At 41.2% G+C, this 21,525-nt stretch overlaps 2 protein-coding genes across 9 annotated transcripts in view; one reads left to right on the top strand and one right to left on the bottom strand.

Annotated features, from left to right (window-relative positions):
- The window catches only part of LOC148056077 (uncharacterized), a 174,375-nt gene that overhangs the window by 133,226 nt on the left and 19,624 nt on the right, over positions 1-21,525 (top strand). For 3 of the 7 annotated variants that reach the window (XR_015704042.1, XR_015704040.1, XR_015704041.1), the window contains exon 10: positions 15,877-16,021. The gene's annotated coding sequence lies outside the window, so the exon portion shown is untranslated. Of the gene's footprint in view, positions 1-15,876; positions 16,022-21,525 lie in introns of those variants that run through there. The other 4 variants (XM_087754477.1, XM_087754476.1, XM_087754479.1 and 1 more) reach the window with 3 other exon arrangements.
- The window catches only part of TMEM132B (transmembrane protein 132B), a 257,005-nt gene continuing 251,499 nt past the window's right edge, over positions 16,020-21,525 (bottom strand). For both annotated transcript variants that reach the window (XM_087754474.1, XM_087754475.1), the window contains 2 exons: positions 21,169-21,360; positions 16,020-19,891 (listed from right to left, as the gene is read on the bottom strand). In XM_087754474.1, coding sequence (XP_087610600.1) covers positions 18,737-19,891; positions 21,169-21,360 — 1,347 coding nt within the window. In that variant the 3' untranslated portion in view covers positions 16,020-18,736. The remainder of the gene's footprint in view (positions 19,892-21,168; positions 21,361-21,525) is intronic.

The following is a 21,525-nucleotide window of genomic DNA, read 5'->3' as shown; positions in this document are numbered from 1 at the left end:
ATGATTACATGCAAAAGACATTGGAGAGAGTCCTGAAGTTCTGGGTTCAGGTCTGTGTGGGTGAAATGACCACATGTCAGTTGGCCTGTCCTCCACTTAGGACACAAGGATGGCAATGCTTCAGGGCAGAGGCTGATTTCTCAGTGTGTGTCTCAGTAGCACTCAGCGCAGTCGCCCTACTACATCCCGCCACTTACTGGGTCTTGTAGGTTTGCCTTGGTTAGGAAGTTGTTCTGCTGTGCCAGAAACATTTTTGAGATTTCAAACACACAGAAATTGCAAGTCTGTTTCAGAAGGAACCAAATACAGTTGAATTTTTTACATGCAGAAGTTTCACCAGAATCCCTGGTACCTTAGAGTTTTGTGACTCACCATGAGTGTGGGTGAGCAAAGTTCAAGTCCTTGCTTAAAGTTCGAGTCCCTATAACCCCTGCTAGGGGATAGTCAGGTGTACTTTTGCCCTGTGTTTTGACCAGAAATTCCATCCCAGACTTGGACAGCCTTTCCATCAAACTCATCAAAACCAACCTTCTCTCATTTTAAGTTGCAATGTCAATTGCTTTACTTTCTGTAAATGCATTTTGTAGTAAAATACCCAACCAGCTCTATTCTGGGTAGTACTGTGGTATTAATTGTAAACGATAATTATGAGGAGAGGATTTAAAAAATCTCTGCAGGTTCTGATTAGGATAAAGACCTAGGTTAGACTTTCCTGGAACACTGGAAAACACTAGTTAAATTCTGATGCAGTGCATTGTTATGTCTGGATTACTCTGTTTTATGGCCATGCAGGCCCTAGAAAGGCAATAGGTTAGCAAAACATGCAAATCCAAGGGGAAAAGTTGCTCTTTAGGAGAAATTTGAAATTAGTATGCTGGATTTACCCTGAGTGAGAGCAGAGCTTGTTATTAACTTCACGATCTGTCACAAGATGTTTTGCCTACATTTTCATAGCCTTTCAAAGTCCACAAGAAGATGCACATGTCATTGCCGTGGAAAGTCAGGATGCTCATTAGGAAACACAGCCAACACAGACATTTTGAAGATAACCCATGAAGAATAATCCATGAACAACTCCCATAAAAAAGGTAGCTGCTTGGGAGGCGGAGATTTCATTTTTAATGCTGATCTTTTCTCCCTACAGAATGTTGCTCCCACCTTATCAATATTTTAGAAAAGAAAGAGAAACCTTCTGCAGCTGCAGAGGCAATTTGGAGGGATTAAAAATTTATCCTGTTTTGAGCAAAGCTTTCAGCAGGTGCTAGAATCCACTTAATCACAGGTGGGTAACCTGCACAGCCTCTCTTTCCCATGGCTAAAACTGCACTGAAGGTCCTGGCAATTCTTTCGTGCAGGCATCTTCTGTCAGGACCTACTTCCAATTCCAACCATACCGAGCCACATGCGTTGCCTAGAACAGCACAAAATTCAAGTCTAGGATGTAAAAGTGACATTTTTTCATCTCTTTTCTTTCATTTGGTGAGGAAACAGAGTCAAGCCCACTCTTGGAGCAGCTCAGTTACCATGGGTGGGTTATACCAGGCTTTGAATTTGCCTCAGCCTCAGAGGAGGTTTAGATTGGATATCAGGAAAAACTTCTTCACCGAAAGGGCTGTCAGGCACTGGAGCAGGCTGCCTGGGGAAGTGGTTGAGTCCCCATCCCTGGAGGTATTTAGAAGATGTGTAGATGTGGTGCTTGGGGACATGTTTTAGTGGTGGACTTGGCAGTGTTAGGTTAATGGTTCAACTCGATGATCTTAAAGGTCCTTTCCAACCTAAATGATTCTATGATTCAATAATTAAAAGGGCTAATTAACATTAGCTGAAACTCAGAATTTGGGCTCTGCAGGAAATTCAGACGATTCCATGTTGATTTTCACTCTAAAGTGGAAAGAGCCATGTGACTTAGAAATTTCTCTCCAAAATATCCCCCTTGCCAAGAATTTTATTGAGGTGAAGAAGGAGGAGAATAGAAAACCTCCAGTTGAGACTCAGAAATCAAAACAAAACCTTAATTTCTAAAAGACTTTTAAACATATGTTTTCTTCCCATCTCTAAAGGAAACCTAATTAAAACATTTCCTTTCAAGTATTTTTCAGTGAAATTTCAACATGGTTATAATGTTAAATGGAACATTTTGTTTAAACAAACCAGCATTTTTTAGGTATAGAAACATTACCTGGGAGTTGGGGAGACTTTTTCCTTTTTTTACTTAGTCTGTTTGACAATATCATGGTTGGTTTACTAAGCCTTATGAATAAGCAAATATACACCATTGCTAAGGACAGAGCACTTTTAAGGTTTTTCTGCTCTCAAGAGAGCAAATTGCGGCTGACAATGATAGACTGTGTAGAGTAACCATACCATTTGTTTACAGATCTGCATGTAATTTCCACCCACTAGAACTAATTGCTTTTATCAACACCAGTCATTAGAAGTGCCAAAGCAGCATCACATTTTCTGACTGGGCCTGGTATAAAATGGCGTGTAACAGTGTGCTGTGACAGTTTAGACTAGGGCAGATAGCAATTTGGGAGAAGAATATAGTCAAAGAGCTTGTTGGTACATAGAAAACTGATAATTGGAGCTTCCTGCTACGCTTGTGGAGAAATAGCGTAGAGCCCATGGCAACTTCTCTTGGTCATTTTCTTTAGAACTCTCTGTGAAAACACACTGGGATTTACAGGGACACACCGCTTTTGTTTAACCTTTTGTTGGGAAAGTTTTCTCAAGTAGAGAATGACACGGCAGAGAAGAATTGCTGTCTGATGCAAGTAGAACAGAACAGTTGGATTGTCAAGAGAATCAGGTAGAAGTCAATAGCTCCAGTTCAAAAACAGTCCTTGAATCTAGGCCTTCCACTGCAGACATCAGCATTTTCATCATCAGGGTGTTCAAATACTGTCATATGGGTGCCTGTCAGCTTTGACCTTGCCCTGTTATCAAATAGGAACATGTTGGAAAGCTGGAAAACATGCTTCCAGTTCAGTATGGGGCTCAGTGAGCCTATGGGAAAAGCAATCCCCGCTTCCTATCCCTATCCTTCCCTTCCCTGAACCGCTGCCTGGTAGGAGAAAAGCTCCCCAGACACGGGGAAGTACTAGTGCCAGGACTGCATCGTTCCACCTATCCAAACTGCAAATGTACCCTTGTGAGAAGTAGTCCAGTGCAGCACTTCAGGCTGATTTTTCAGCCAGAGGATTCAAGCTTTGTACCTCAGTGCCAGACAGGTTTCTGCATCATTTGTGATAGGTAATAATGGAAATCTATTTCTGACTAAGCTCTAAATAATTACTGCCAGAATGCCATCATGGTGCTGATGTGTATTTATCCAACAGAAGAAAAACAGCATGTTGATTCTTGAACCACAGAAAGCCATAATTGTCATTTAAAATCTGGCATGTTGTTTAAAATACTAAATTCATTATCTTTCAGAATCTTTATAATTATACATCTAAACTATCACTGTGAATACATTTGCAAGTGTAAAGAAACAGACATTCTTTTTTCTGACAAGGGATTAGACTATTGGTTGTTCCATTTTTAAGATCTTCCTAAAACTAAATATCAAGGCCCAAGTGAAAAATGAGATAAAAAAGTCCTACCTGCACAGAATGTAAAGCCCATTCTGTTTCAAAGCTATTAATTCCTGTTACAGTTACCCAAAAAAGTTATAGTTATGAAATTGCAACACTTACTTGGAGCATGTCTTTTGCTCACACAATAGCAAATGTTCCTGCTCCTCCTCTCACAATAAAATGACCATATCAAATAAATTTTTTCATTAAAATAAAGTGCTGGGGAAAAAAACCCCACGGAATATTAAAACTTCTCATCTTCAGAGATACCAAACTGTTACCAAGGACTGTAACAGGGTATAAATTTTCAGAAATATTGAAAGGAGGGGGGAAAAAAAATTAAGCTTTGACATTAACAAGATGATAACAGCTCTTGTTCACTAACTTCTACCCCAGAATTTCAGCAGTGAGGTAATCAGGCTTTCACTGACTTGTATGGGAATGGATCTGACTTGGATCAGACTCTGCTCTTTGGCCTGGCTGTTACTATGTGGAGTTACTCGCTGGAAGAGTTTTGACAAAAATAATAACCCGCTGAGTGAGGTTTTCAAGAGCAGAGGCTGTATGCTAGACAGGTAAATCACAGACAAGTCCAGATCCTTGAATTAGCTCTGCACTCGTGTGATGTCGGAATGTAAGCAGAGCTCTTGAAAATCCAGAGCTTTGAAAGCTTGGGAGACTGAAGGATCTATCTAGTGCTGATCTCAACATGAAATATTCTGCCAGTAGGGAAAAAAAGAAATTGGACATTGCTCCTACTCGAAAAAACGTGTTGTGGCTTCATACTTTAAAATGGTATTACAAGGATGGAAGAGGTTATCAAAACTTGAGAGTTCATAAGATGATTTTCACATCATGTCTTCCACTTGCAACTAGAAACCAAGAAGCACTGGTGAGAAGACCTGCAGATCTTGTTTCAGATTTTCTTCCTGATCTAATTTCTGACTGTATATAGACAACCCAGTGGTTAAATGCTAACAGTTAAAAGGAGTTAGGTCCCTCGTATTATTTTAAATAAATGAGACACTGCTGCACGTTTGCATCTTAAATCAAAAATTCACGTTTTTGAAAAGCTTCCTCAATGCGGCAATGCTTTAGTGATGCTATGTTAATTAATAATAACATATAATCTCTTGATTCAGTGACTCTTGAGCAAGGAAATTCAAGGAACAGAACTGATTATGTCCCCTGAACTTTTCTGTTGCTGCATGTGCCATGTGTTCTGGCAAACAGGTAGCCTTCCCATGGCACATGTCTGGGTGTAAATTATTGCATACTCTCCCCCCCGCAAGGCAGCAGCAGAGAAGCACTCTCCGTTTGTAGCCTTGGCTGGATGCGTCCGCTCAGTCGTTCCTTCTTCCCGTGTTGCTGGCCAGCCTTCCATTTTATTGCAAGGACAAGTTATTACTTAGATAACACTCCTGTTTTCTGGAGTAATACTGTGTTGGTTTTTAGTTAGAAACGTGCAGCTCCTGGAAAAATTACATTAATGCACATTTGTAAGAAACCTCTGCCTCACTGCTATTGATTATGGATTTTGTGATACCTGCATTTGGGGCTCAGATTCATTCATCGCTGACGCTTAAACTTGAGAGACAATCTAGCTACATGCCAAGGAACATCTTCAGTGTTGTTTGTGTGTTCCTTGTACAAACTGTGCAATTTTGGCAAATAGGAAGAAGAGAAAATACCATAACACTTGGCTTAAAAAGAACTTCTTTCAAAGTTCTGGTGCATATGATGTGTTTTATAGAAAGGGAATTGAGCTGAAATAGTACTATAGTGACATGCTTGATCGCTAAGGAGAGGAGATGTAATGATTTTGGACAGCAACTGTCAGGGTTAAGAAAGTTATTTGTTCCATTGGTTTATGGCACAGACTAGTAGTATTTTATTGTCAAACAGAATTAGTTTTATATCAAGAAGAGTGATTACTTGGGTTCACTGTGTTTGAGATTAAACTTGATGATTTCATGTCCATTATTGATTTAGGCTTTACATTCAGAGAAGTAGCGGTTTATATTTTACTTAAGGGGATTTGATCACAGTAGATGTAATCTTCAATGGTTTCTGCAAATAAATTAGTAAAGTTGCTATTCCGCTTACAGTAACTGAAGAAGAAAAGTGAAGGGGGCTAGAAAAAGACCTTATCTCAACAAGATCAGTGCAAAAAGATCTAGAGAAGATGGCAAAAAATGCTGCTTACCTTTTCCAGTGTGCAAGGGGCATGCTAACACCTGAATACGGCATGCACAAAAGCAGGAACCATGCAGAAGATACTGTCGGTGGCACATTGCAGCTCCAGACTCAGACGATATGTATTTGACAAAGGGGTGCCAAAAACTTACTGTACATCATCTCCTCTAGTTTATCCTCAGATTACACCAAAGGAGAGAGGGACAGCCAAGGTGCTTTCCAACATTAGAACAGGGTCAATGAAGCACCAAATGTGGGCGGCTTCTGTAGGAGGCAAATGTGCAATGTGTGTAATATGTGTCACTAAAAATAGCTGCTTTCAAAACATCTTAAATCAGACAGTCTGTTAGAACATGCCATGAGGAACCAACCAAGCATTGTGGTCTGATCTGGGTCCTGCTCTGCTGCTGCTGGGAAATCTGTAGCCAAGGGAAGACAGATGGTTTGTGGCCAGCCAGGGCTCTGCTCCCTTGGGCAGTGGTGCGTGTCTAGAGAGGGAGGAGAGAAAGCATTTCATGGAAGCCACTGTCAAAAGCAGGCCATATCAACTTGAGAGCTCTGCATGCAGCATTCCCCAAGGGATGGATGGGATGGGATGCTATCTATTGAACCTTCACCGTGAGCAGTTGTGGGAGCAGAAGCAAGTCCTGCTAGCTTTATTTAGAGCTGTCATATTCAGGCCATCATGATTCCAAGCTCCTCTGGCTTCCAAAATACCATACTTTGTTAGAGCTCTCCTCAGACACAGATGTCTCAGTAGATGCTGAACTAGCATTGCACCCTTAAAAAAGTTGTGGGGCTACTTGGCAAGCACTTAGTCATGCTACCGTTACTGTCTTTCTCTTTCCACCCTACTGTATGCTTGTACGTTGCCTCTGTGACTTAGGCAGTTTTCAAACACATTAGAACAGGGACCATAATGCGCGTCTTTAAAGGTATTCAAACTTACCCAGCACCTGTGCACACAGTATTTTCACCTGCACGCTTACATAGCCTTGACCTAGCCAGAATCGCTGTGCAGCTAACCTGAAAAAACCCTCTGCATGCAGAGAAGTCTGACACAGTGTGGGATGTACTGAGCTCTGGCTCAGCATTGCATTTAGTCCCTAGCTCCCATGGGATTTCCTCTCCCCATACCTATCTATTCATTGTCTGCTACTACTCAATGGTAATTCGGGAAACAACTCTTGAATTGCGTTATGTTCCTTGCCAAGAATGCAGTGCACAAAACACCCTCTGTAACTAAGCACTTGTTGCACAGTTAAACATTAATAGCTACCAAGACATACGGCACCTGATGTTGGCCAAGGCTCATGTAATGGTGTTTTCCCTTCTGTAGTTTGGGTTACTCCTAGTTGTTCATTCCCTGCAGTGTATTTGGTTCATTAGGGACACAGCAAAGCACAGTTCTGCCCCTTCTGCCATATGCCCAAGTGTCCTTCTGCTCCGGTATGTCCATGTCTTTCATATAGTGGGGCATCCAGAACTGAAAACAGTACTCCAGATGTGGTCTCAGCAGTGCTAAGTAGCTTTTCCAGGCTTTGGAAAGACGTCTCCATTCCAAAGGAGAAAGAAAAGAGAAGGAGGAAGCAGATGCGTGGTTTTGAAACTAATTGGATGCATTCATTGAGATGGGAGTTAAAAATAAAAAGCTGTTGCCCAAAGCATTATTTTTATTATTTTTTTACTAATTTAGGGGTTTGTTTATCATTTTAGTTTCTCTGTTCAGTGAACTGTTTCATATTTAATGGATCACTAAGTTATGACTACAGTAGAAATGACAGAGCATGTGTTTTCTAATTTAGGTGTATGGACAAGTGCCCTCTTTTGCAGGAAAGGGAACAAAGCTAGTATGGCTCAATAGCAAAATAGTTGAACCAAATGCTTCTCAGTACAGGTGGCAAAGTGAGTGACGGATACCTGTCTTTGTGACTCTGATATGATTTTCTTGCTGTAATGCTTAAGAAAAAAAAGCTGTAAACGTGACTAAGTCGTGCTGCCTGACTGGTAGGTCAAGGTCATAAATCATTTATGATGCTTTGGAGAATGTTACCCAGTGGCATCTGGGAACACAAGCCCTGTTAGCTTTCAGGAAGATTTAGCCTTCTTCCTGCTTAAAAGATTTGCTAAAGGTATTTGGATACTGTCAGAGATGTCAAAATGGATGTAGATGCCAAAGAATATTTTAAAATCTTAGTGGCTTTTTACTGGGGCCTCATTCTCAACCCGGACTGGAGACAGCTGTTCAGGAAGGCAAGGCTCTGCTGTCTGCTGTATTTCTCCCTGCCAGTGCACTCTTCTTCCTCGGAACCGCAAAAGGGTCCGTTACCGCCGCCTTTCTCTGCTCTGCTGCAGCGTAGGAAGACAACTGCAACATTTTTTGTCCGTGAGATTCTTTTTTTCCTGACTACAAAGCCAAAGAAGTCTCACAGTAAAGACAAGCCAGGTTTAGTGTATAAAAGTGGTGTTAAAAAAGATTAAACCAGGCAGAAATAGATTCAGTAAAAAACATATAGTTTTAAGTAATTAGGAGATCTGGCACACTTCTAACACATTAGCACCATTCATGAAAAAAGAAAAAAAGCTGTGAATCTATTCTTCTGTTTTTTCTTTTTACAGCGTGCAGATAATTGCATGATGTATCATTTCCAGAGTACGTGATGCTGTTACTGAGAAAATGCCAACTATTCCCAACTTCTTTACTGATGTGGCTTACCTCAGTGTTTCTAGCCTCTGTTTTTTCTTTCCTGGCAGGCAAAAAACCTGCTTGTCTAGTGCTACGTGCTGTTACCCTTCATGAAAGGGATTCCCAAGAAAGATGGTAGAAATACTTATTTTTTTAAAATCCATGGAAATGGCCGGTCCTTTAACTGCAGAAACACCTAGTACCTCTGTAACCTGCAGACATAATGCATTTAAACGTAAGTCATAGTAGCCGCCTTCTCAACGTGACCCATCCTCTGGCTTGAATTTTTAATATGGGGAGTGTTGTCTGCTAGAGGCCAGCGCCGGCCCTAGGGAGCGCGGGACTTCTGTCATAGCAGAGTCCTGTATCCTTGCTAAAAAAACAGCCTGTGAACATAAGCAGCAGGTGATCAATTTTCAGAATGAGTCCAAGTTAATGGCCAGATTGAATGGCTCCAAGGGCTTGCATGAAGTCATTTCAAAATTTTCATATTTAAAAATGGCAGAAAATGAAGGCAGAAGGCAGCCCCATGCACTGGTATGTCTCTAGGTGGGGACACTCTTGTCAGCTTCTGGCAAGTCAAGGGAACTAGTTGACTTGCAAACTGTATTATATTGGCAAAAACATGCTTCGGTTATTTGGATTGCTGGTACATACAGTGCTGACTCAGGTCCCTAGCACTTCCTTTTAAAACACTATACACACTCATGAGTTACAATGACCAAGAGCCTAACAAAGTAAGCCGCAGTAGAAAAAGGTAGCACAGTCAAATAACAGCTGAACATACAGCAAAATCCTTGCTTTGATCCTTGTTTGCCTTCAGAAATACTATGTCAAGTGTCCTTATTTAAATGAAGCTTAGTTCAAAGTGGAAGCAGTTGTCTCGGGAATGCCACGGCGGCTCCTGGGTGTATAATAAACTCGTTAAGAGAAGGGCTGGCTGATTTACACTTTGTTGCTGATGTGCAAAATCCTCCCCAGCACATGAGGCTGCTGTGTTTACTATGAAGTTTTTTTCTCCTCCTGTGCTGTCACTGTCCGGTTTGCAGTGTCCGGGGAAGTCCCCTGGGGAGCCCAGCTCCCTGCCGCTCCGGCCAGGGCCCCGGAAGGGGAGCAGTCGCATGGCTCTCGGCAAGGTAGGCATCAGCATCTTCCCATTGGAAAAGTAATCAGGAATCCCGAAATGGCTCATTACATCCCTGCTGGGATCAGGTATCCTGCCAACTTTTCTTTTTCAATATACTTTCTGCTGGTGGTGTCAACAGAAAGAAATGCAGCAAGATAAGATGAACTCTTTCCAAATTAGGGAATGCCCTTAGAAACTTTGGCTTTTAGAAACCTTATCTAGAGGAATGCACCTTCTGTAGGGCAGCAAATTAAATCGCTTTAGTTATGTGCTCAGCTTCTTCTGGCACAAATCCTAAAAGCCTAAAATCTTTTGCTAGTCTGTATTTTGGTGACACATGCTTTGGTGCTTTTAAACCATTTGCTGAGTTAGAATGATGCATTAGAGGTGGCTCAAAGCCAGAAAAGGGCTTGAGCAACCCTCTGCTGCACGGGGCCAGACCTAACCGAGAGTCGACACAGGCACCATACGCAGTATTTAAAAATATGCCAGACAAAGAAGCTCATTTTATGCATTTATTTCCAGTAATCATGTAACATGTACCTAAACAAGTGTATATACCTCCATGCTTTTACATTATGGGACAGTTTTAGGGAAGTACCTGCATTTGCTGTATTGAACCACAGCCTGCATTTATCTGGCGTTGGCTGAAAACTTTTGCGCATTGATCTCACAGAGATGCTATTCTCCAAACCCATGCTGTAGGTTTTCTCGACATTTGCTGAATCATCTCATTGTGGTTATGGGCTTTAATAGGATGTCAGCGTTAGATGGCCATTAATGTGAGCCAACGTAGCACATCTCAGGTTAGATTTTTTTCACTGAAGCCTGACTTTGTCAGAGCCTTGTGTGAGCAGTGTTTTTAAAATGTCCCTTCACTAACTTGCTGTGTAACAGCTGGACTCCGTAGCAGCCATTGCCAGTTTTGTGTCAGATTTAGTGCCATCAGCTAGATATTAGTAACGATGCCGTATGTGTGCATGTATGCTACACGCATATGTAGCATAGTATAAGTAATATAAATATGTCTTATTTACTGGACCTGGGATTAAAAGAGATACCTACACCCCGTTTATACAAACCAAGGGGCAACATTAACAAAGGCTTAACTATCATTAGACAAAGAGTTCTCTTCTGTAGTTTTCTTTCCTTGCACTAGCCTTGGTTTGCCTGCCTGTCTGGATTTGGGCTCTGACCATTCACTGTATACCAAAATTGAATTAAACTGTGAAAATGAAACACAAACTTAAATTATCTATTCGAAATAAAATGAAGTACCTTGTCAAAATTAATTTTCCATGGAAGGAGGAATATTTTACCTCAAGTGAAAGGTTGATTTATAGCCTGCAGTATAGTAAGCGGCATCTGTTTATATATGTTACAATTTTTTGAATATTTTAATAAGTTCCTAATTCATAATGAACAATAATGCCACCTTGTGCTTTTTCAGAGGGATTGAGCTTTCATTATGGGATTTCTGGGTTTCTGTTTGTTTATTCTTTTAAAGAAGGTGCAATTAACTCATGCTTCACTTTTTTAAGCACCTGTCACGATAGGTGATGTTTTCTGTGATGAGAGAGCGCCACTGCAAAGTTTATAGACCGTGAACTTCAACTAAAGAACAAATTTCAGTTCTTACGTGAGGTCTGACATTAATCCACACCAGACTTACGGCCAGACTGTGCATTTCAGCCGATCCCGTGATCGGTGTTGGGTGCAGAGTGCATGGATCCCTTCTCAAGAATTGGTATGTATTTTAATGCACTTTTTTCCATTTTAAGCTAGAAGTGTCTAAAAAAAGCAAAACCTAAACTCATACAAAAAAACATTCTACAAAGGACTAGTTTCACTGTATGAAGAAGTATATACATTTGAAAATACAGACACTGTGAATTCCACCAGCGTATGTACTCAGAAAAAAGGAAGCCTGGAACAATGAGCAGGAAAACATTTTAATGTTGTTAAGCGTTGGGGCGCGTGCGTTCCCTTTGCCACTAGCTAGGGTCCGACTTTGGCCAGTACAACTCCTGCGGGCTTTGCTTTGGCTGGCCGCGGTACCCAGAATACCAGGAAACCCCGCTCGTATTTAAAGTCGTCATGATTCCAGCGGGACCAAGATTATATCCTACTCACAGCATACTGCAACTCCTGCTAGTGTGCTATTTGAGCACAGGAAGTAACTAATGGGTAAGATTTCCATGTAAATGTATTGTAAAATGGCATCGTTCTTCGTAATGAATGCATAAATTATAAATAGTGTGTATATATATATAGTTGAAAATGAATGCTTTGTCATAGTCACAGATTTCGGTGAGATCAGAATTTTATTCCTATGGCCTATGCTTTTTTGTTTTTAAAGTCTACTGATTAAAAAGCCAAAAATCCTACAGATATAACTGTGGCACAGGAGAGTGTATTCTGCTCTGCCTACCACAGTTTTAAATTAGAGGATTGAAAATATCTATCGTTCACTTCCACTAAATCTTGAGCTCTTTACTTGTTTTTTTTATCATCAGATCCCACTGATTTTTAAATAGACTAACCCAAGATTATCAGAAGGAACGATGTAAATCTTCATCTGCATTGGTCTGTAAATCCTTACGCTGATATGTGTGTTTCTGGAAGCAAGTAACACTATGATGTGCTTTAAGAGTCTCAGAACAGGTCTCAAAACGTCATCCACTTCGCTTTAATTTCTTAAATAAGCTGCCTCTTTCAATAAGACAGCTCAATTTTATTCCCTCAGTAACCAAACTTTTGCAGACACTGGCCATGCAGATCACTGGAATGGGGGGGGGGGGGGGGGGGTAAGAGTTACGCTATAAGGACTACACTGGGAGGGTGCAGGGTTACAAAGAAGAGCTAATTTTGCACGCTGGCTCTGTTTTCACTGAAGCAAATCTCTTAAGCTTCATGACTACTACATAGTGCGATGTGTTACCAGTTAGGTAAACTCTGAACACCATCACTCGCTCCGTGTGGTACCAGCTGGAGGTGCTACTGATTGGAAACAGTGGGGTCCGGTTTTATGTAATAGGAGGCCACATCCAACCTCCCAGGCTCCAGGCCCGACTGGTAATCGTCCGTCTCTGGTCCTGTCTCAGTCCAGCTCCTAACAAGACCAGTGGGAGTTGCAGCTGAGACAGTCTTCAGGATCTGGCCTATTTAATTTGTGACAAATATCACTATGCAGGCCTTTTGCCTGCCAGATCCTGAGGGCTCGCTTTTTTGTAAGAAATAAAAAGCTGTATTTGTTGGGCTGTTTTTTTCCCAAATGACTGCAGGTAATTATTTTCAGTTATATAGCACACACACGTTGGTAGTTAAAATTTACACCTATGGTAGTTGTTTTGAACAGCTGAATATGTGTGTGTGTTTGTGTGTGTACATTATAACCGTAAAGACTATTTTTCTGTAAAAGCTCACAGTCCGATACCTTTACTTACAGTGAGTAGAGCACTGCAGTGTGAATAGATCCACTGGCGTCTCTTTAGTAAGGTGCTGCCAAGGGAAGGGTGTCATAGTAATGGTCAAACAGGGACCAACTATAACTGCCGGTACAAAAAAAGTGTCACTTCCGAAAAATGTTTCTTGTTAAGAATACTAAGTGGTGACTGACTGGAATTTGTGCCCATAGCACACTGAAGTTTAGGTTCTCTGAGGCACTTCCTAAACCACAGTTTTCAATCCATTCATCCAATTGACTTTATATAAAAACATGTTTCAGTAAATTAGAAATGACAAGAGTGATCATTAAATCATTCGGGTGATGTTAAGTGGCTCCCATTAGTACCAAGGCAGCCCGTACCTTCGCAGTGAGCTTGCGCAGTCAGGTCTCAAATGTGATCCAGCTGAAACCAGCAAAAGCACGATGGCGGCACCTCCTGAGCGCTGACGTCCAGCTCTGCGTTGGCTGCGGGAGGCCCGGTTCCACCGCCAGGTTTCAGGAGAGTCTGTGTTTCTGGCTCAGCCCCCATCTCCAAGGCCTCGAGCAAAAGCTAAAAACTGAAGCTGTTTCCTGTTTTGGCATTAGCAGGCTGCTTTCCTAGCTCTTGCGATGAGGTAGGTGGTCACTTAATATATCATTCTGAGCCTCTCTGATGCTAATGGGAACCTAAGGAAATTCAGAACACTGAATCAAAAATCTGACCTGTGATGATTCGCACTGGAGAGCTAAAGGGACGGGTTAAGTTTGTTCCCTTTTCCTTCAAATCCAAACAGATCTCCCTACTGTACTTTGCAAGACAATGGTCATTTGTTGTGTTCATCTGGTCTCTACATTTGGTGCTGGGAGAGGACCCCTCACTGCAGGGAGAGAGGGCTGGAGCACCGTTGGCAGGGTGAAACCCTTGGGCTATATAATCCAGTGATTTGTGTTGCTTTGCACAAGGAGGCACATGAGCAGTCCCATGAGCTACCCCTAAAATGCTGACTTACTGTTCACACTGCAGGGGCACATCACCCTCACCCAACCAGCAGATCACCTTCACCAGTATAAACGCAAAATGGTTTAGTCAGTTTTAAAAAAATTCACACGAACATGATGTTTATTTCTCCAGCAGAATCTGTTTCTGTCACAGCCTTTCAGTTGCTTCCTTTCTGAAGAGTGCGGTCTTTATTTCAGACATCTGCCTATAGAAAATAACTATTTTTTTTAAAGGGCACATTTAAAGATGAAAACTGAGGCTCGAATAACTTAATCAGCATACAGATTACACAGATATAAAAGTTCTCTTTCATTGTCTTAACTTACAGTTTATTTTGTACAGAATTCATTATGTTATACATCTAAGACATTATATTGTATAAATATCTTGGGTGTGATGTATATACATATTCAGTGTTATAGATTCAGCAATTAATGTATGCATTTCACAATACACTATAGTGTATTTCAATGTAGTGCACATGATTTATATTTCAGAAAAGAGCATATCCGCTATGAAAAATTGGCATTTCCTTCATAGGGTACTCTACCTTGAAAAACAGGGGGGTTCCATTAGATAATGGACTGTTTGTACTGTGTCGTATGGCTGTAAGATTTTCTTGTACATTCCCCAATATGAATTAAGAAACAGCAGCTCAAAACATGGATCTGTGTGGTTCTACATCAAGAGGAGAGCAGGGCACTGGTTTCGGAAGTTCTTACTTAGATGAGAAGGGCATGGAGCGAGGCTGTGTGTGATGGCCAATGAAAGAAGAAGTTCTGCACAGACAACACTGCTGGCTCTTGCTTCTCCGTCCCTGTACGCCGGCGTTCAGCTGCCATTAATCACTCAGCTCTGATTCACAAGAGTTGAGGGTCTGGCATCAGCTTTATTTGTAAAGTTTGCAAACTCCCCACGTTCCATCAATCCACTCTCTGCTTACAGCATTTTTCCTGGCTGTCTCCTGGTGGATGTATTGATACTACATACCGTCCTTCCTTGATAGCCGGCAGAGAAACTCGCTCACAGTGCCTTGTCTCTACATGCCGTAAGATGTGCTGTTTGTTGAGTATGAAATGACGGGTGTTGCTTTCCTGGGCACCTACTGAAGCATAACTCTAATTAAGCTGTCTGTATAGTTAGACCATTCTCGTTTCCTGCATACATACGTACGTACATACATACATACATACATATTGTGCCTTTTGATCATCTGGCTACCTTTGCTTTGTAATCTCAAAAGCCGAGATTCTTTTATCAACATATAAATGCTGTTCATTTCACAGCACAGCGGAACATTATATATTCCGTGAATAAAAGACTTTATTTGAAAAGAGTCATTGAAAAAAATTTAGGTGAATCAGAAAATTATGGGGTTTTAAAATAATTTTAAATTAAATTTACTTAAAGTATGTCATCATTTTGAAACTAAAATTTGAGACATTTCATTTAAAAAGGACTGCTCAACTCGGAACTATATTTTGCATCAAATATATTCATATAAATTCTTTTCCTTTTGATTTTATGAGAAGTAGCATAAGTGCTTAAACCAGAATAAATCCAGAACAACTCCACTTTATTGGTGTTATCCCAGTTTTACTGAGAATAGAATTCTCCCTTCCCACTTCGCTTTTTGTATTGCCATTTTTCCATGTAAGAACTTCCATCTAACAACGTGTGACGTGAAACAAAAAGAAAGGTTGTATGAATATGCAGTTGTAAATTCCCCCCCACCCCCGCTAGATCTGGGGAGGGGTCTTTTTGCGGCCAGCTGTATCCAGTCCCATCGTTTAGCTGACTGATCCCCTGTAGTGGCTGTACTCCTTTCTAACGGGCTGTGTTTCTAATTTAACTTTGGGATAGATACGTGTATGACGCCTATGATTGCAAAAGTCACAACGCTAAAGAAGTCCCGCCTTCAGCCCCTGAGCCACCTAAGAACTTCACTGAAGAACTTCACGACCACGCTGGCGGGTGCTGTACCGAGCTGGGACTTTACCACCCTATGGTAAGTGGAACACAGACACTAGTTACATGTCAGTTTCTACTCCAGAGTGTATCTTAGGTACATGCTCAGATGCCAGAATGGAAGCATTTCGGGTCCAACACTAACAGTCCTGGAACCCTGTGTTTATAACTGTCTTCAGCAGCAACATCTGAAAGCGCAGGGGTTTGCAAGCCACGTGGCAAGTAAATGCTGAAAAAGCCTGAGGTCTCCTTTGGTGGCTTCTAACCATGTCCACACCGCATGTAGGACGGGTCTTCCCCCACACACTAGCGTGCAGCCCGACCGTATAGCTGCTTGTAGGTACTATGGACAGGCAGGGATTAGGCCTCGGGTGCGGGCTCAGGGACACAACAGCGCGGCAGTAGAGAGGCACCCTAACTCGGGGATCCTCCGTCTTTCAAGCCATAGCCCTTGAAGGGAAATTCCGGAACCAGTCAGGCAAGCTGTTGTCTTCCATTTCCTATTAATGAGTGAGAAGAGCAGCTAAGCACAACCGTAAGTCCCCTGGCACTCGCTGCGCTTCTGTGGCACTGAGCAGGGATGGAGTTCAGCATCTGGTGGTGTACTCAGCAGAACTGGGGCCACTGTGAAGAAATGGGTCATGGCGTCCTGTACGCCGCTGGGAGATCATAGCTCCACTGGTAAACTGGTGAATATGCACTCATGAAAACAGCTGTGTGGTTGCCCTCTGCAACTGCCATCAGCAGGTTGTTTCCTCTGATTTCAAGGCTAAATTTATTTGTGGTTGATTTATACTCGTTTACTCTTGTGCAAACAAGACGCTTGGTTTATGTTTGGGCCAAATACAAAATAACATGTTGGGAAGAGATGTCGAATTCTAAAAAGGGATTTTCATGTTGTTAGTAATAAGGATCATAGTAGGAATTAATATTTCCTTACGTGGTCTGGATCATTTAAAGAGGAGAGAACATTTGTTAAACAAGCCAAGATTTCATTTGACGCACAAGTGCTGCATCCCTTATGAAACAGAAGCACCTCTGTGGTCTGTTATTTTATCTACTTAAAATTAGATTATAACAGATGCCATCCCCTCACTATGCAGTTCACTGCCAGCAAACATAAGTCTCTAATCACTTATATAAGCCTGGTGTCCTTACTTTGTAGTCTCACCATTAAAATTCTCGTATTTAGCAGCAGTTATATTAAACATGTTCCCAGTTCTGGATTAGGATTCAAATGCGCAATATCCCATAGTTAATGTTGTCTGCTCTGTTCTAATATCAGAACTGAATTATAAAATTCAGTTTAGATCTTGTGTTTATTGCACAGGGTCCATCACAAGAACGTGTGCTTTATTGGTTTTGTTGAGTATTATGTAGATTCAGGTTTTTTCTAACTGTAATTTTCAACTTATTTCAGTCATCCTTCAGTAAAAAATACATGTAATGTATATGAAATGGCAGCTTTCCATCTCCAGCATGTTTTCCTTGTTAAAATTGGGAATAGTCACTTTATAATGTGCCCAGTGTGTCTTTTCTTTCCTTCTTCCTTTTTTAATGAAACATGGTGTAAAGTTTTTCTCTTTCACGGCCTTATGGTCAGAGATGTTTTAGACAGGGTCTGGGGCATTAGACGTTGAGCATGGACTTCTTTTTCCTGCTAAACTCTACCATCAATGTGTTAATTAGTACAGAGTAACACTGACTCCAAGCCTTTGCTTCTTTGCTAGGAAATTTCTTTCCTATCCTATGCATTTCAATACCACATGCGACTTTCTCATTCTGATAATAATATGTATTGTCAACCAAGCTGCTGTTTCAGCCAAGCATCTCCCTTTGAAGTATGTGCTGTTTTGTTGCAGGTTACTTTTTCATGTTAGCAATGACAAAAGTAAACCCAGGGCTACTCCTTGGTTTTTATTTTCCAGGGTTTATTATTGTATTTACAGTTCCCTGTAAGAAGATTCAACCCTTTCCCAGTAAGAGTTCTAATACCCTTCTATGTTTCAAATACTAACGACCCATATACCCATACGGAAAGGAGAAAGATAATCAGTGATGAAGAGGGTATCTCTAGGGACTGATGCAGATGAATAGAAAACTTAAATCATTATAAATATTACTGTACTACACTTTGGTACATCCGAAAAAAAAACCCTTCAAAGAAAATATTTAATGTTCCCTAAGTCAAATAAAATTCATAAACAATAGGAAAAGAAATTAACCACATGGGGGTTTTTATATCTGTAAAAAATAGTAAGACTACTTGGCTGCATTGCACATAGGCAATAAAATTAGATTCATTCAGATCCCTTTTAATGTAAGCCTCGTTTCAGGCTGTAAGCAAGAAATGTCCACTGTGCTTTACAAAGGACGACGACTAGAAAAATCAATGCAAACAAATATCCCTTTCTTTTCTGATTTACCATTTATCATGAGAGATGACAAACAGATGAAGTCTCCTCTGAGTCTGAGCGTAGTTGTATTAGCATTTTGCTAGTACCAGGCAGTATACAAAAACAGCCATCATGTGTGACACCTCCAACACCTACAGGTAGCTGTTTTAGGGGCACATCCTGGTTTGTGGTGAAACAGGTTTAACTCAGCCAGCCTCTTGCACCTGCTCAGTGATACCAGGTTATCATCTCGGTCACTCCAAGGTTGGACTGTCTTGTTCCTATTGCTGACTGGACTGACTGCTCCACCATCCATAAACAGAAGGCATAAAGGTGATTACAAACATAAGAAAGTAGTTTTACATATTGTCTTGCAGTCTTTCCATATAGTCCCTAAGTTCCTTGGAATCACCAAGATTCATATCTTGGCATACCCATTTAATATTATCATCACTGTCAAATAGAATTGAGTTGGTGTAGGGGCCTCCATCCTCCGGCAGTATCGTTGTATATGAAGTGAACTTTACTCGCTTCTGCTTTGGCCCAGAAGGATTTATAGGTTCACTTTTAACTTCTTTTTCACAAAGGTACTCAGAAGATCTGAGGATATGATTATGAAGAGTCTTCTGAGAACTCCCATTAAGGAGAAAGTTGCTTTCTTCAAACTGCATTCCTCTGTCAATCATGGTAGTGCACTCCTCTGACGGGAGCGAAATGTCAACTGGGTTTTCCAGCAGTTCAACCTCATTTCCAAGCCAGACCCAATCATGGGAATGGGGGATGTTGCCTTGCTCACTCACAGCAAACCTTTTATGCCTGTACTTCCAAGCAAATGCCACACAGTTAATCAAAAAGACCAAGATTGCTAAGCAGAAAACACACAGCAGGGCATACATGCCAATCTCCAAATCTGTTAATCCTCTTGAAGTCAATGTGAGATCACTGGGATTGTTTTCTCCTGGTATTTCTACTTGTGTAGGGAAACCTGTGAAGGCAGTCGGGCTATTTTGGAGCTGGCCATCCTCCAGGGACTCCTGATCAACGGGAGATATGAAAGTTGTGCTTTTGTTTGCATTGTCCTCATGACTGGACATGTCCTCAAGGGTTTTGGACCATTCTTGTGCTGTCCTCTCTTGTTCTGCAGGTTTCTCTATAGAGTTGCTTGCATGGCTTTTAAAATCTCTATCCACATCATCAATGTCATTAGTGCTTCCTTTTTGGTCAGAATCTTTTTGACCAAACTTCACTTTGACACTCCCTTTCCCCACAGCCAGAATGCTCTTCCGCTTTGTCTTCTGACATGGCTCACTGATGACCATTTCAATTTTAATCAAAGGTCCTTGCCCATCCCCTTCCGCCACTACCCCAGGCCATTTGGACTGAAGGTTTTGGTGTGCAGACACTACCATCTCATCCAGTGAAGTGATGGTGATGGAGAAGTCCTTGGAGTCATAGATATCCAACGGCGTCACTGACCCATCACTGAACAAGATCCAAGCACTGACTATGGCTTCCTGGGGGGAGAGAGGAGGAGAAAAAAATGTGTGAAGGGCAGGAGAGCACATATCAGACATTCAGTTGTTTACGTCTGTTTGACATTGGCAAAATAAATACAGAGTTTAACTTTGGTTTATTTTGTCTCTTAAAAAAGAAAATCAAAATGTCTACTCAGCTTCTCATTTCTTCTTGCAGATTTGTGTTCTCTAGTCCACTTGGGCATTTATCTCATCTTCAGGAACTATCAAAGACGTGGTCATCTAAATTTACTAAAAGGTGCTGACAAAAAAAAATCGACAAGTCTCTTTTTTGAGTTTGAAGTGAGAAGCCTCTTTTGAATGCCAGGGCCCCATGATGAAAATAATCCTATTTCCAAAGTCCTGTTTAATTAGTTCTACAAAGGACCTATAATGGGGAATTTCTGTAATACTGCAGTTCTAATGCGGCATTTACTCCAACGTGCAGAGCCGTTCTGTGTCGGAATGGTGATCCCGTTCAGCCCATTGGGACAAACGAGGCTAAGAACACATCTCGATGTAATAGTTTAAATTTTCTGTCATGCTTTCAAATATACAAGATCATGTGAAATAGACAAAAGTGACTGTAGTCCTTTCTGGAAACTATAGAAACACTCACAAAGCCACCATTTTTTAAGGATGTTTGGACCAAAACAATTTGTCTTGTTACTGCAAACTGCTAGTGCTAAAAAGATAGTTACACTGTCTCTAGTGATATAGGGTCTCAATTCTATAATAAATAAAATAAATAAGATATATGTAATTTATTCTGTGGTCTGATCGAAAGCCATTTAATTCCTCAGATTATATGGTTCAAAGTAAGCACATACTCATCAGATTTCAGCAATGCAGGTCATGAAAACTTCCATATACGCAGCCAAAAGGTCCTTTTGGCTGAACTGACTTTGTGAGACTGTTAAGGCATGGGGCTTCTACCTCTGCTTACAGAGCTAAGCCATGTTTTCCCATAGAAAAGCGTCTTGCGTGGCAGGTAGGTGCTTTCTGCAGCATTATGCATGCACAGACATGTCCATCACTCTCCCTGTGCTGTGCAGGGCTCCAGACGAGTTCTGAAGAGTGTAATGGTCATTCTGTATGAGTGTTTGCACCTGTAGGAGCTGGTCACTAAGATGAACAGCCTTTACTATGTGAAGTCAACAGCTTTTTACAAAGTCACACATTATGTGTGCTGTCTAAAATTTACCGCAAGTAGCTTTTCCCTAGCTTCTGACAAAGTGAACAAATAAATTAATTCTATAAACTATTTCGGATCATACCTGTTTCGGAGTATGAAGGATATCATATGCAGAGGTGGTAGAAACGATAGCTCTCTTACTTCCTTTGCTGATTTGTAAGGAGAGGGACAAGCCTGAAACTAGTTGTACTCCTAGATCTGTAATGGTTACACGGTCATCCAGAACTATCACTGTCTTCTCTGCCAAGATCGAATCGGAAAGAGGTGACAGAACCTTGAAAGAGAAAGCAAACGCCTTGCATAAAACAGCAACTAACTGTGTTGTAAAGCAAGATTAGACTCTAATCGGCATAACACTTCAGATTAATCTTGGGTTTGTCACATTCATGTATAAGCTATAATTGATGTTTCCCCCAAGGCATTACACTCATTTGCTGCA

This window comes from Nipponia nippon, unplaced genomic scaffold (assembly GCF_047370975.1).
Source record: "Nipponia nippon isolate SJK-2023a ecotype South Korea unplaced genomic scaffold, ASM4737097v1 scaffold_18, whole genome shotgun sequence".
Classification (NCBI taxonomy): domain Eukaryota; kingdom Metazoa; phylum Chordata; class Aves; order Pelecaniformes; family Threskiornithidae; genus Nipponia; species Nipponia nippon.
This window is presented reverse-complemented; position numbering and strand designations above follow the sequence as displayed.